A 14,663-nucleotide genomic window follows, 5' to 3' on the forward strand; every position below is an offset into this window, starting at 1 on the left:
GAAGTAGAGGTGCTCTGGATCAGTTGGTCTCAGACCACGATTATGGAGTAACAAATCACGACAAACACATGATCAGTATCAATTGACATGACACTGGCTCCACCTCCATACGGAAGAAGAGCAAAACTCCGACAAACAAACAGTAGAACTCAATCCGCTACCCAATTTTTGAGTCATTTTTGCCTAATCAGCCAACACTGAGGCAAAGACAACAAGTCCTGCATCAGGTCTGTAAGGTTATTTGGGAAAACGAGAGCGAAATCAGCGTTAAAGTCCAAAGTCTCATTGGATGTGAGTGTGAACATTGTGTTGAATGCATTTACAACCCCTGGCAAAAAGTATGGAATCACCAGTCTTGGATGAGCACTCATTCAGACATTTCATGCTGTAAAACAAACTCAGATCAAAAACATGATACAATATTAAGGTCGTTCCAAAGTGCAACTTGTTGGCTTTCAGGAACACTCAAAGAAATGAAGAGAAAATATTGTGGAAGTCAGTGAATGATACTTTTATTNTTACCACCAGTTACCTTCAAGGAGATGAACATGTGGTAGTTTGGACATGAGGTCGGCTGCAGGGCTTAATCCATGTCTTGTGTTATTCCAGACTCTGTTTGGGTTTTGGAAATGTAATAAATTATACTCCGCCCTCTAAACGCTCTGGATAATGGCTGTTGGGATTTCATAGTCCCCACTGACCATGTTAGACCATGATTTCCTTTTTATTTTTCTCAAAATCTCTCTGACCGCAGCACATTAGCGATGACAAATCCCATTGCTAGTCGGTGAATAGTTTTACATATTTTGCTCTTTGGGGGGGCATAGCATGGAAAAGTTTGTGAACCCCTGTAATAAGATATGTACACTAAAATGTAGACCATAAATACATGGTAAAATGTTGTGTTTTTGCAGTGCAATCAAAACCCAATAGAATAAAACATTTCCCACAGCCAGGCATAAGGAAAATGATCCAGAATGATGGCTTTAATAAGTTCATACAACCTAAAATGTCACCAGTTTCCATCTGAGTCCTGTTGGATGAATTAGAGACGATGTTTGGACGTGAAACCCGGTCCGTGTGGGTTTCATCTGAGCTCTCAGCAGCTCCTCAGATCATGATGATGGAGAGTTGGTGTGTCTCTCCTAATGACAGCAAAACACTCGCCCACTCGGCTTGTCTGTCAGCGTTGTTTGCGCGCAGTCACGTCAGTGCGCGAGTGATTTATTAATTCATTCATCTCCTAATGTCCTGCAGCTGGGGGAGAAGCAGCCAGAGGAGGCGTAGAGAAGCGTTTGATGGGAGGAGGAAGAGGAGCAGGGAGAGATAATGAGAGCGGGAGAACCGACGGCTACGACAGAGAGACGAACGGGTGGTCCGAAGTGAGGGAAAGATGGAGGAAGCATCGTTTAATCACCTCTGCTTCGGCTGCTGTTTTCCAGGAACACAACACACACTTGTCTTAATGATTAGTCATTAACCAATGAACCCACTGGCAGACAGACAGGCAACAATAAATCTAACAAAGCCTTCATCGATGTCATGCAGGAATAAAAAATTATTTAAGAAAAAAAACACCTCCTCTGACCAAACACTGGTTTATAATTTCTGTGATGTTGGACAATAAGCAGCAGGGGAAATCCTCAGCAGGGACAGGAAGATGTGGAACAATGAACAATTATTTCTGTTTTATCATCCTGAAACTTTTCTTTATCCAACTCTACGCAGAGATCCAGAGTTTCAGATACTCGACCAGCGACATGATCAGCGACTCAACAAAAAAGCAAAAGGCCAAGTTTTTAGGCAGCAGTTTGTCCCATCTGGGCACCTGTAGCAACACAGTAAAGGAGGAAACTCTGAAGTGCTTTCCTTATTGCTACAAAGAGGAACATTACACTGCAAAAACACAAAATCTTAACTATTTTTGGTTTATTTTCTAAAGCAGATATTTCATTGCACTTGAAATAAGACCAAATTAAATTACAAGTAACATTTTAGCCAGAAGTAGGACCTTGTTTTAAGAAAATAATTATTGATGAAAAAGTACTAGTTCCCCCGGCAGATTATTTAACTTATGATAAGACATTTCCTGTGTTAATAATGAAATGATCTGCCAGTGGAACAACAACTGAAACATTTATTATATTTCCAGCTGCTGCAGTTCTCTTTCACAGTGCAGTCAATCAAACCTGTTCCCCTAATCACCTGTGGGGGCGCTGCTGCACTTAGAGCCACTGAAGGAAACGACACAAAAACCTCAGAAAAAGACACTGAGTACAACTTCCTTCATTATGAAATGTAAAGAAAGGTGGAGTGGTATCAGACTTTAGTGGTTGTAGAATTTCTCTTTTGGCTTTGGCAAAACATCTCAAGCCATTTCTGCCCAGACTGGCACATCTGTTTGGGTTGTATTTACCCAGAATGCCCTGTGCTGTAGTCCACTTCCTAAAAGCATTCAAACCACACCAGTTAACTTCAACCGAACCGATTCCTAGTTTTGTAGGGGACCCAGAGTTTGCTTCTTTGGTCTGCATTAGATTAAAGTGAACGAAACATTGCTGGTGTGAATGCAGCCTGAATTAATGAAACTATCCTGTGACTCAAGCCTTCACCTCTGATCAACCAAAAAAATATAACCAAAAAAGATGAGAAAGAATCATTTCTTCCATCTGAAACATGAGGGGAAGATTTCCGAGGCCTCGTTTCGGATTCTGAGCTGTTTGTTTTCTGATTCATCGGGAATCTGACTCCATTGTCCTGTCTGACTACACAGGGTTTCCAGGCCAGCAGAGCAGGGGCCTGATCCCAGCGGCCCACTCCCACTGAGCTGCAGTGATGCTCACACACACACACACACACACACGCACACACACACACACACACACATTAGGAGTCTGAATGAATGCAGAGAAGGAACCCGGGTCTACAAAACGACGACACATGCAGCTCATAACCAGAACCTGAAAACCTGATCCGGGTCCGCAGCCGTCCCAACATCTGTCCGAAACCGACAAATGACTGACATACGTGCAGAAACAACGAGCGATCTGTGGAAGCAGTCAAACAGAGAGAGTCGGAGGGAGAGAGGCGCTGCTGCAGCAAAGGGGCCCCCAGGGGCCCGTGGTGTGGGCTGGCCCATTCATAACCCGGCAGGGGGTGCATTCCTCCACCCCTGCGCTCTGACACATTAAAAACCAAAACATGTGGGCCAGTACAGCAGGATTACGTCGTCACGTTGTGGCTGTAGGTGGCTTTCTGCAGCTACAGGTGTGTGTGCTGCCAGGTGTGAGCTGGATTATTACAGAGTGTGTGTGTAGATGTGTGTGTTTCCAGCGGTTAATCCACAGCAGCATGCTAACACAACCAGCTACACACCAGTGTCAGTGTGTGTCGGTGTGTGAAGCCGTGAAACCACACATGGGTAATCCATCCACCGCCTCCCAGAGAGCGGGATGCAGCAGTGGAGAAGGTCGGAGAGGCGGATAAACAGAGGGACGAAGCAGAGAGCGAGACATGTTTACTTTAAACCAAACAGTTGAAACCAGTTTCTGTTAATACCTTTAAAGCCCATTAAAAGGAAATATGCATCACTCTTAACTGGCCAACAGCTGTAATTCCAGTCAGACTTCCTCAGTGGAAAATTACAACCTTTCAACGAATCACACCTTCTAATAATGAGGCCATTTTATTACCGCTTCCTGTTTCCGTCAGCCTGTTACGGCACTTCTATGGGAATAAAAGGTCTGAAATCCACTTACAGAAGTATTTCCTCTCTGCTCCTGAACTGCCTCACATCATCAAAGTTTCTTTGGTTAATCGCCCGTGAGGCACAACGCCACCCTGGTTTGGCGAGGACAATTTGCTGTTTTCTATGAGAGTTAGACCAGAGCTGGTCTAATTTGGGTTTGTTAAAACCTGCACAAGATGAAGACTACTTACAGGAACACATTGTGCTAAAGTTTGTATGTCTGTTGTAATTTTTACGGTGGCCAACAAGGGCAAACATGCAGAAAATGTCAAAACGTACCACAAACACATGAATGTTGGTAAAACTCAAAGGCAACAATAAACAAATGCACACTAAAGTGAACTGCTGCAGAAGATCCTTCCTGTGCAGAGACATAAGTATCTTTGAAGAAACTTGGATAAGTTTCTTAACAACTCTGAAGAAACTTGGATAATATGAGACAACATTTAACTTCTCTTTTGGATTAATAAAGTATATTTGAATTGAATTTAAGCTAACATGCTAACTAGGTTTAACCCAGTACTCAGGCATTTGTTAGGAGAGTAAATGAGACTCTGTACTGTGATCATCTTTACAAAGTCAAAACAGAGACAGAGTCAACTATTTACTGGAAGAGACGAGTTCACTAACAGGTTAGCATAGCTCCAAGCCAGTGCTGATGGGTTAGCATAGTTCCAAACCATTGCTAATAGGTTAGCATAGATGCTATGATATGATGCCATATCTCCAAGCCATTGCTAAAAACTTAGCATAGCTCCAAATCGGTTCTGAAGGGTAAACATAGCTTCAAGCCAGTTCAGACAGATTAGCGTAGCTTCAAACTGGTTCTTGGAAAAAGAAACAACTTTTAAATAAAAATAGTTAAAAATCCCCTCAAGAACAACTACTACAAGATTCCCAAAGTTGACGTCTTTCTTCTTCATAATACCTGGGTTTTACTAGTACACTGAGTTTCTGTGTCATTGCTTCAGTGGCATGGACTGTGGAGGCATGACCGACTATTTTACGTAACAAAATATGTTTAAATATGAACAATTAAGAGGAATAAAAGCATAACTCTGGACTGGTCTAATAGGAAATAAATACTTTAATAAGTGAAAGTGACAAACATGGTGGCAGAATAACATTTAAAGAGACGTTAAGGTTTTTCATGTTTAGCTTCACAGAGTACGAGTTAATCTGCAGGTGATGCAGGATTTAAAGATGATTCAAGTGAAAACAGTGAGAGTCATGTTAGATAAGAACATCTGCTCAGTGCTAGACCTTTAATGTAAATGCAAGAGTAATGAGAAAGAAGAGAGACGTCTGCTGAGAGGGAGAGCGGAGGGAGGGGAGGGAGGGGAGCTTAGAGCCGTAATTTAACAAGAGAATAGATAGAGGAGTGATGGAGGGATGGAGCGAGGATGGAAGGGTGGGAGGACCAGAGGGGAACCTGATGAAGGGACGACATGGGGGGGCTCGAGATCTAAGACGCAGCACTCCTCCCTGCACTCCTAACTAGGAAAAGAGGGATTTGCTCTCCATAGGAGGGATGGAGAGATGGAGGGAGGAGAAATGAGGAGAACAGGAGGACCACTGAGAGGGAGGGAGGACTGGGGATAAAGGCAAAACAGATCAAGACGGAGAAGAAAAAAGAACGGAGATGTATCATAAAAATCATTCCTGCCATGCTCATCCAGTGACTGACGCTCAGGAGGATGTTTTAATGCAGAGAAACATCGTTTTCACAAAACACTTTTCAGATAAAACATGATCAGATCCTCCCAGCGTCGGGTTAGGAAGTCCAAAACCAGAGTTCACGACTGACGTTTTTATTTCTCTTACTAAATTATCAATTAAATTTATAACGGTTGTTAAGTTTTAAACATCCAACATGTAAATGTATGCAGACCTTTGCTAAATAGAACCATGTCAATGACACAACATGTTATATATCGCCCTCAACAGGTTCAAATTTACAGCTATGAATTCTGGGTAGAGAATAGAAACAACTTAGATGTTGTGTTTGCCAACAAAAATACTCTCAAAACAATTCATATGGTCATGTTCAATAAATTAGAATATTCGTAGATAAAGTACCTTTTAAAAAATTTACAGCATTTCAGGAGGTATAAAACACACTTTTCATTACGTCCACATTTTTCAAATAAAAATAGCTTTTTTATTGGTCTGATGAAATATTCTTATTTTAAATGTCATTTTAATCAACTATAAGTGGAAAATCATCGTAATTAACAGAGAAAAGGCTTTCAAATGTCGACCCTCATGTAGTTAATCTATGTAACTTGATTTACTTAGTGATAAAGTTCCTGAAATTAAAGGAAAATTTAAATAATTATCTAATTTATTGAATAGGAACATTTACATTTTTGCATCCTTTAGTTTAATTAACACCACTGGCCGTAGAGAATGTGAAAAGAGGAAACAAAACTGCTATGTAAACAGTCTTTAAAATACGAGTCTGAATATAAATGTCGACTTGGCTGTTTTGACGTCTGTCGTGGTGGAGTGGGCGGAGTTTACAAAGTGTGACATCACGTGCAAAGGGTCAGTAGTTTGATTCGCAGAACTGATCTGATCGTTTCCACAGCAACAATCAGAAGCAAGACCTTGCCTCAGAACTACTGTGAGCTCACTGATGAGGTCACAGATAGACATCAATAGATCAAAGAAGTTCTAAGGCTTTGAATGCTTGTCTCTCAGAACATTAGTCAGAATCCAAAAGGAAAACTTAGCATTTAGGCGTGATTTACACTTTTGCAAAGATGAAAGTTGTCATGGTTGTTCCACTCTGCTTCGGACTAGGATACCTGGTTACTAAAGGGATGAAGAAACTCTACAAATATTGCTGCCCTGAAAAAGATTTGGAGACCAAAAGCTCTACAGCTGAGAGCAGAACTGCCACTTGTTCTACAGCTCCTGGATCTGCAGCTTGTCCTGCCATACCTGCAAAAACCGTTCATCCTGGCTCTGCCACTAGACCTACCCTACCTGCCAAAGCCGTTCGTCCTGGCTCTGCGGCTTGTCATCCCCCTCCTGCAAAAGCCGTTCGTCCTGAACTACCTGCAAAAGCCGTTCGTCCAGCCACTGCCTCTTGTCCTCCCCCTCCTGTCAGAGATGTTCGTCCTTCCTCTGCGGCATCCTCTGAGGCAGTGGCCGTTCATCCTGCCATAGATGTTCGTCCTTCCTCTGCGTCTTCCTCTGAGGCAGTGGCCGTTCGTCCGGCCACTGCCTCTTGTCCTCCCCATTCTGCCAAAGATGTTCGTCCTTCCTCTGCGGCTCATCCTATCCCTCTGGCCACTGCTAGTCATCCTGCCAGTCGTCCTGCAGCTCCTGCCACTCGTCCCAGCACTGCCTCTTGTCCTCCCCCTCCTGTCAAAGATATTCGTCCTTCCTCTGCGGCATCCTCTGAGGCAGTGGGCGTTCGTCCTGCCAAAGATGTTCGCCCTGGCTCTGCGGCTTGTCATCCCCCTCCTGCAAAAGCCGTTCGTCCTGAACTACCTGCAAAAGCCGTTCGTCCAGCCACTGCCTCTTGTCCTCCCCCTCCTGCCAAAGATGTTTGTTCTTCCTCTGCGGCTCGTCCTACCCCTCTGGCCACTGCCAGTCGTCCTGCAGCTCCTGCCATTCGTCCCGGTACTGCCTCTTGTCCTCTCCCTCCTGCCAAAGACATTTGTTCTTCCTCTGTGGCTTGCCCTACCCCTCTGGCCACTGCCAGACGTCCTGCCACTCGTCCCAGTACTGCCTCTTGTTCTCCCCCTCCTGCCAAAGACGTTTGTCCTTCCTCTGCGGCTTGCCCTACCCCTCTGGCCACTGCCAGACGTCCTGCCACTCGTCCCGGCGCTGCCTCTTGTCCTCCCACTCCTGCCAAAGATGTCTGTCCTTCCTCTGCGGCTTGTCCTACCCCTCTGGCCAAAGCCAGTCGTCCTGCCACTCGTCCCGGCACTGCCTCTTGTCCTCCCACTCCTGCCAAAGATGTTCGTCCTTCCTCTGCGGCTTCCTCTGAGGCAGTGGCCGTTCGTCCTGCCACTGGCTCTTGTCCTCCCCCTCCTGCCAAAGATGTTCATCCTTCCTCTGCGGCTTCCTCTGAGGCAGTGGCCGTTCGTCCTGCCAAAGATGTTCATCCTTCCTCTGCGGCTTCCTCTGAGGCAGTGGCCATTTGTCCTGCCACTGCGTCTTGTCCTGCCCCTCCTGCAAAAGATGTTCGTCCTTCCTCTGTGGCTTCCTCTGAGGCAGTGGCCGTACGTCCTGCCACTGCCTCTTGTACTCCCCCTCCTGTCAAAGATATTCGTCCTTCCTCTGAGGCATCCTCTGAGGCAGTGGCTGTTTGTCCTGCCAAAGATGTTCGTCCTTCCTCTGCGGCTTCCTCTGAGGCAGTGGCCGTTCGTCCTACCACAGCCTCTTGTCCTGCCCCTCCAGCCACTGCTGGTTGTTCTGCCACTGGCACTTTTTCTGCCCCTTCTGCCAATGCCGCTTGTCCTACCCCTCTGGCCACTGATGCCCCTCCTGCTCCTCTGGCCACTCGTCCTGCCACTGCCCCTCGTCCTGCCCCTCCTGCCACTGCCCCTCGTCCTGTCCCTCCTGCCACTGCCCCTCGTCCTGTCCCTCCTGCCACTGCCCCTCGTCCTGTCCCTCCTGGCAAGGCCGCTCGATTTATATTTGTGAGCAAAACATCATGCGACATCTCAACACACTACCCAGCATGTTGCTCTGTCTTCCCTGTAAGGCATATGCAGATGGTCACGGATGGCCGGAGCACTAGTGGTTAACAAACCAACGCTAACCTCATCATGCAGGTTGGATGAAACAGAAGAGGAAATAATTGATATTCATTTTAATTGTAGTTTTTGATTAGTTTTTAAGACTTGTGAGGCTCTGACGGGAACATCTGGCAGGGTCCCCTGTGAGGCGGAGCTTTAACTCCCATCTCTGGCAGATCTTCGAACACGTTCTGGGGAAGGCGGGGGACGTTGAGTCTGAGAGGACCATGTTCCATGCCTCCATTGCCGAGGCGACTCAGTGGAGCTGCAGCCGCAAAATTGTCGGTGCCTGTCGCGGCGGCAACCCTCGAACCCGTTGGTGGACACCTTCGGTGAGGGATGCTGTTAGGCTGAAGGAATCCTATCGGGCCTTTTTGGCCTGTGGGACTCCAGAAGAAGTTGATGGGTATCGACAGGCAAAGCAGCATGCGGCTCAGGTGGTTGCTGAGGCAAAAACTCGGGCATAGGAGGAGTTTGGAGAGGCCATGGAGAAAGACTTCCGTACGGCTTCGAGGCGATTCTGGTCCACCATCCGGCGTCTCAGGAGGGGGAAGCAGTGCAGCACCAACACTGTTTATAGTGGGGGCGGTGTGCTGCTGACCGCGTCCCCTCAACTCGGGACGTTGTGGGCCGGTGGGCGGAATACTTCGAAGACCTCCTCAATCCCATCAACATGCCTTCTGTTGAGGAAGCTGAGCCTGGGGACTCTGGGTCGGGCTCTCCAATCTCTGGGGACGAGGTCGCCGAGGTGGTCAAAAAGCTCCTCGGTGGCAGGGCCCCGGGGGTGGATGAGATCCGCCCGGAGTTCCTTAAGGCTCTGGATGTTGTAGGGTTGTGTTGGCTCACGCGACTCTGCAATATCGCATGGACATTGGGGGCAGTTCCCCTGGATTGGCAGACTGGGGTGGTGGTCCCCCTGTTCAAAAAGAGGGACCGGAGGGTGTGCTCCAATTACAGAGGGGTCACACTCTTAAGCCTCCCTGGTAAGGTCTATTCAGGGGTCCTGGAGAGGAGGGTCCGTCAGATAGTCGAACCACGGATTCAGGAAGAGCAGCGTGGTTTTCGTCCTGGTCGTCGAACACTGGACCAGCTCTACACCCTCAGCAGGGTCCTGGAGGGTTCTCTGTTGCCACTGATCAGAGGAAAACAATCCACATAAGTTACTTTTAATGGTTTTGATAACCTCATCAGAATAATGTTTCTGGTTGTCAGCAGCAGTGATACTGAACCAAAGAGGTGAAATTTTATCCTGTAAACCTCAAGAGGTTTACTAATGTCCCCTTCTGGCCACCACAGAAACCTCAGAAAGTCCCTGTCCTTTTCATCAACATAAACTTGATAAAACATTGCCTCAATGTCTGCCATAACAGTGATTGCTTCTTGGCGAAACCTTAACAGTACCCCAATCAGGGTGTTTGTTAAATCAGGACCTTGGAGATGTTTCTTGTTCAGAGAGGTTCCTTGAAATGAGGATGTACAGTCAAATACCACCCTCAGTATGTTCTTTCGCTTATGGTAAACGCCATGAGGGACTGAAGCCATCTAATTTTTAAAGTGCTGTTCATAATTTCAAAATCTATTGCCTTAATACCACCTTCCTCATTATTTTTTTTTAGCAAATCTCTTTTTCTGACATAATGGTGTTTGTTTTTCAAATAAAGTTAAAATTTATTCTGTTAATCTGTTTTATGAGATTCGGAGGGACAGCTAATGAATATGCAGGATACGTCAGCCTGGATAAGGATTCAGTTTTTGTTAATAATGTTCTACCAAACAACATCAAGTCTCTCTGAAGCCAATTATTTAAGGTTTTGCCACATTTATCAATGTTGTCTTGTAAATTTTTTCTTATGCTAGTGGCTTGACATTTAGTAATCCACATTCCTAAATACTTAATTTCATTTTTATCCGGAATACAGGAAACCGAAGAATCAGAACAGTTATGGATACTCATAATTTCACATTTATTTATATTTAGCTGCAGCCCTGAGGCTTGAGAGAACAACTCTATTTCCCTTAGAGCTCGAGGAATTTGTTCTTTATTTTTTTAGGAAGAGGGTTGTATCATCTGCAAATTGGCTAATGATTATTTTCTGGTTATTAATTTCCAAACCTTCTATATTAGAGTTTTTAATTGTTAATGTTAGTAATTCCATAACTATAATGAATAATAGGGGCGAAATACTGCAACCTTGTCTGATTCCTCTTTCTACTTTGAATCTGGGGCATGTGCCCAGAGGCAGAGACACACAGCTGTTAATGTTGGTGTTTAACATGGTGATCATACTAAGAAAACTATTTCCAAATCCAAAATGTCTCAATGCGTTAATAAATTGATGTTCCACAGAATCAAATGCTTTGTGTAAATCTAAAAACAACACAAAGCCATAATCTTTTATTAAGTGACTATAATCAATCAGGTCCAGAACCAGGCGGATGTTGTTATGGATGGATCTACCTTTCAGAAAGCCGGATTGAGTTTGACTAATTATTCCGGGTAAGCCCGTTTTAACCTCGTTGCCAGAACTTTTGTTAGGATCTTGTAGTCTGTGTTAAACAATGTGATAGGCCTTAAATTATTTAAATTTTTCTTATCTTTTCCAGGTTTTGGGATTAGTTTAATTACACCTTGTTTCATAGTTTCCATGAGTTCCTTCCTTCTAACACATTCTATTACAGCCTGGAACAGCAGAGGTTTTAAATCCTCCCAGAAATGTTTATAAAGGTTAGCTGTCAGTCCGTCTGGCCCGGTCAGACGCCATATTTCTTATAGCATCCACTTGTTTTTCCAATTCTATTATTTTCTTTTTGCTTTCTTTTAGTTCCTCTAAGTTGAGCTGAACCGACTTACCAATAGCCGCTAGCATAGCACTGTGTTCCTTCATTTGCATGCCAACTTCTTCCATGCGGTCATCTACTTTCTGTCCTACGGAACTTATAGCGCTCAAAATAGCCTCAGTGTTCATTTCTTCCTGGGATGTACCTTTTGTTCTTTTCTCCATGTGTGTGTTTTTTTTTTTTCAGGAGTGCTGGTCGGGACATTGGACATTGGGTAGCCTGTGTTTTGGAAGTTGATAACATAACAATAATTGGCTTCCCTTTCCCGTTTGCTAGCTGAATCAGACTCTACTGGCACAGCATAGTCGTGATCACTTTCTGAGTTTAGACTTGACTCCAGGTGGCATAAACTTGTTGCTTTTCTTCATAATTCAAGCTGACTACTGATATTTCAGATATTTATTAGTAGTTTACTTCATAAATACACTTACGGTCGGGACCTCTTTGGAAGCTCAGAGAAACAAGACTAGCTTGTCTGCCATTTCCCCGGAACTCCGCTTCTCTTCCTTTGCTAGGAGGGCTAGTTAGCTCTGGTTAGCTTATGTTATTCTTTAGTTTTTTCTTCTGTTTTATTCCTAAGTTGCTTGTCACAACCATGATGTGTCAACACCATTACTGACAATTTACACAACTTTGATGAAATTTTGTGAAATAAAAGCTTAATTTTAGTTTACTGTAAAGATTTCATGGACCTGACGAGCTACAATATGGCCTCCTTCAGAATAACATCATATAAATTGAGGTAGTTTGGCTTTTTGTCAACTCCGTCAGATGTCAACTCTATCAGAGTTTTTGTGACTCTTTCAGTGAAATTGTTGTCAAATCTCACTTAAATGTGCAATTAATTCATTTTAATGTATTTTACATAAATTGCATTACTTCACATGTATCAAGTTTTTCATTTTATTCACTAGTTTGTCACCACCTTCAGCTCTGTGTCAACTCCTTCAGATGGACTTTGTGTTGTTTTTGTTTTAAATAATATTTCTTTTGTTTCTTGAGAAGCATTTGTCTGTAAAACTGAGTAAAAATATCACTAATAGGGTCATTAAATAATTATTTTATATTTATTTTTGTCAAATGGTGATGACAAAGTTCTGGGTCAGGTCCATTAAAATTAAAATTTTCAAAAACAATGTTACAACTGGAAGCCTGCACCTTAGCATCTTTACATTTCCAAAACATTATTTGGCGCTGGCGGACATTTTTACAAAAGGGGGGCGCTGGGATTCCTCTGTGGGGCGTTTGGTCGAAGGTAAACTTTACACCTTAATTGCACAACAATACCAGTTTAGACCTTGAGCAACTTGCTAAAACTGTATTGTGTAACATTAAAACATTAAAACGGTATTAATGGCAGCTCTTCTTCTCTTCAGTGTTTGTAGCTTTTGGCGCAGCTCCGTTCTCCTGCTACTGGTAGCTTCACGGCATCAGTTCAGCGTTACACCGGCTGATGACGTTGCTGTGATTCACTTGTCTGGTGTCTGATTTTCTAATATTTTATGTCTTATTGAGGATTTTTTTACATATGTTTTGGCAGGTCTGTGATCATGTCAAAGCAGCAACTTATATTAAAAGTGTTTTGTTTCCGTCTGGAAGCTGCCCGCTTCCATGGAAGGACAACAGAAAATCGCTCTTATAAACATGTAATTACTAAAATCACTATACCCTCACTGTGTATCCCTCTGAAAAATGAACCCATTTAAATAAAGAAATCCCTCCATGGGTGATACCACGATAGAGAGCGTTCATTTTATAGCATTAACGTCGGTTCTGTAAGTGATATGAAACGGTAGCACCGCAGCACTTTTGAATTTTAATCATCAGAATACCAGAGCTAAAAGGTTTATGTCAGTCTGCTTTTCTCCATCGAAACGTGCTTCCCGGCTGCTCTGCTCTGTATGAGGTAAAGAAAAAAAAAAAGACGATGATGCACACATTGGGCAAAACTCTGAAACAGGAGAACCGTGAGATAGAATGGAGCAACAAACTATTAATCTATAATCAATAGACAGGTCTATAAAAAGATGTAATCCATGTTTCTGTCTCATATTTTTATGGCATTAAAAGGATCTGGAACTTTTGTTTTTCCACTGAAAGCTCTGGTTTGCACAGTGGGTGAAATTTTATGGATGATACTCTGATGTCCCATTCTCCTGAAGGCAGCACAGAGCTGCACCACCAGAAACTCATGGAAACATGGGAGAGAAGAAGAGCTATGATTAATGTAGTTACAGTTCTATCCTTGTTTTAATGTTGCAGAGCTCATTCTTTTTGCAAATAGTTCAAAGTTTAAACTGGAATTGTTGTTCATCTTTTATCTGGTCATTTTGTGGAATATTCAACAACTAGAAAATGGCACAGAACAAGAATATTTTTTCCACTCTGATTGGCTGCTGTTAGGCCTACCGATTTTAACTTGAATGTTCATTTTTTTGCATTTTTCTTAGACGCCTGTAAAAATAATTTCTATTCCCATGGCTTTTTTGTTCTCTGGGAAATTATTTTTTGACAAAAAATACAGAAACAACCATAAAAATCAAAACATCAACAACAGTGATAGTAATATTAATAATAAAATTATATTCAGTGCAAAGTAGCCTACAAATTCTTTGGTGGGGTCGGTGAGGGACCTGGATAATGGATAGGAGGGCGCTGGCCCAAAAAGGTTGACAAACACTGCTTAAAAATTAGCTCCACAACTAGCGGATTGCTGCTTTGTTATGGCCTGATGATTACACCACGACAAAGACAAAACAAAGAATCAAATTAGATTCCCTCTCATGTCATTCAAATCCTCTTTCCTCAGGAAACGTGTAAAATATTTTGTCTGAACCCTCTGGTGTGTCTCTTCATCTCCCCCCTCCCTCTCATACTATTTTGCCATCTTTCCTCCAAAACTCAAAACTCAATTAGTAAATTAGTTCCAGCTCGCTAAGCGATAAACAGCAGCCTGGGAGCCAGTAAACACACATTGCACACTCCATTAGGGCTCCACAAGCACCACATAACCTAAAAACCCCTGGTAGACAGGTACACACCAACACACTCCTCCAGTAATTCACTTATTAACTCACAAAGGACACAAAGCTGCAAACGTAGCTCCATGTAAGAGCTACGCTCGGCCGTTACCCTACTGTCGTCACTATTAAAACAAACGAAGAACACGAGCATCTGAGATCGTCTCGCCTAATTTGCTTTGAGACAAGGAAGGAAAAAAGAGTAGAGAGTTTAAAAGATAAAACATACAAAAAAAAGAAAAAAAAACTAAGCATCAAGTGCCTTCAAACCCCCTGCAGAGCGTTGACAAATGCGTGCGT

At 43.5% G+C, this 14,663-nt stretch overlaps 2 protein-coding genes across 4 annotated transcripts in view; one reads left to right on the plus strand and one right to left on the minus strand.

Annotated features, from left to right (window-relative positions):
• The window catches only part of znf423 (zinc finger protein 423), a 181,448-nt gene that overhangs the window by 41,533 nt on the left and 125,252 nt on the right, over nucleotides 1–14,663 (minus strand). The window lies entirely within an intron of this gene.
• LOC107836383 (vegetative cell wall protein gp1-like) lies at nucleotides 6,503–8,550 on the plus strand. The gene is made up of 2 exons (XM_016672050.1): nucleotides 6,503–7,090; nucleotides 7,271–8,550. Exons 1-2 carry the CDS (start codon nucleotides 6,514–6,516, stop codon nucleotides 8,512–8,514), a joined length of 1,821 nt encoding a protein of 606 aa, XP_016527536.1. The 5' UTR covers nucleotides 6,503–6,513; the 3' UTR covers nucleotides 8,515–8,550.

Source organism: Poecilia formosa, unplaced genomic scaffold, assembly GCF_000485575.1.
Source record: "Poecilia formosa unplaced genomic scaffold, Poecilia_formosa-5.1.2 Scaffold55, whole genome shotgun sequence".
Classification (NCBI taxonomy): Eukaryota; Metazoa; Chordata; class Actinopteri; order Cyprinodontiformes; family Poeciliidae; genus Poecilia; species Poecilia formosa.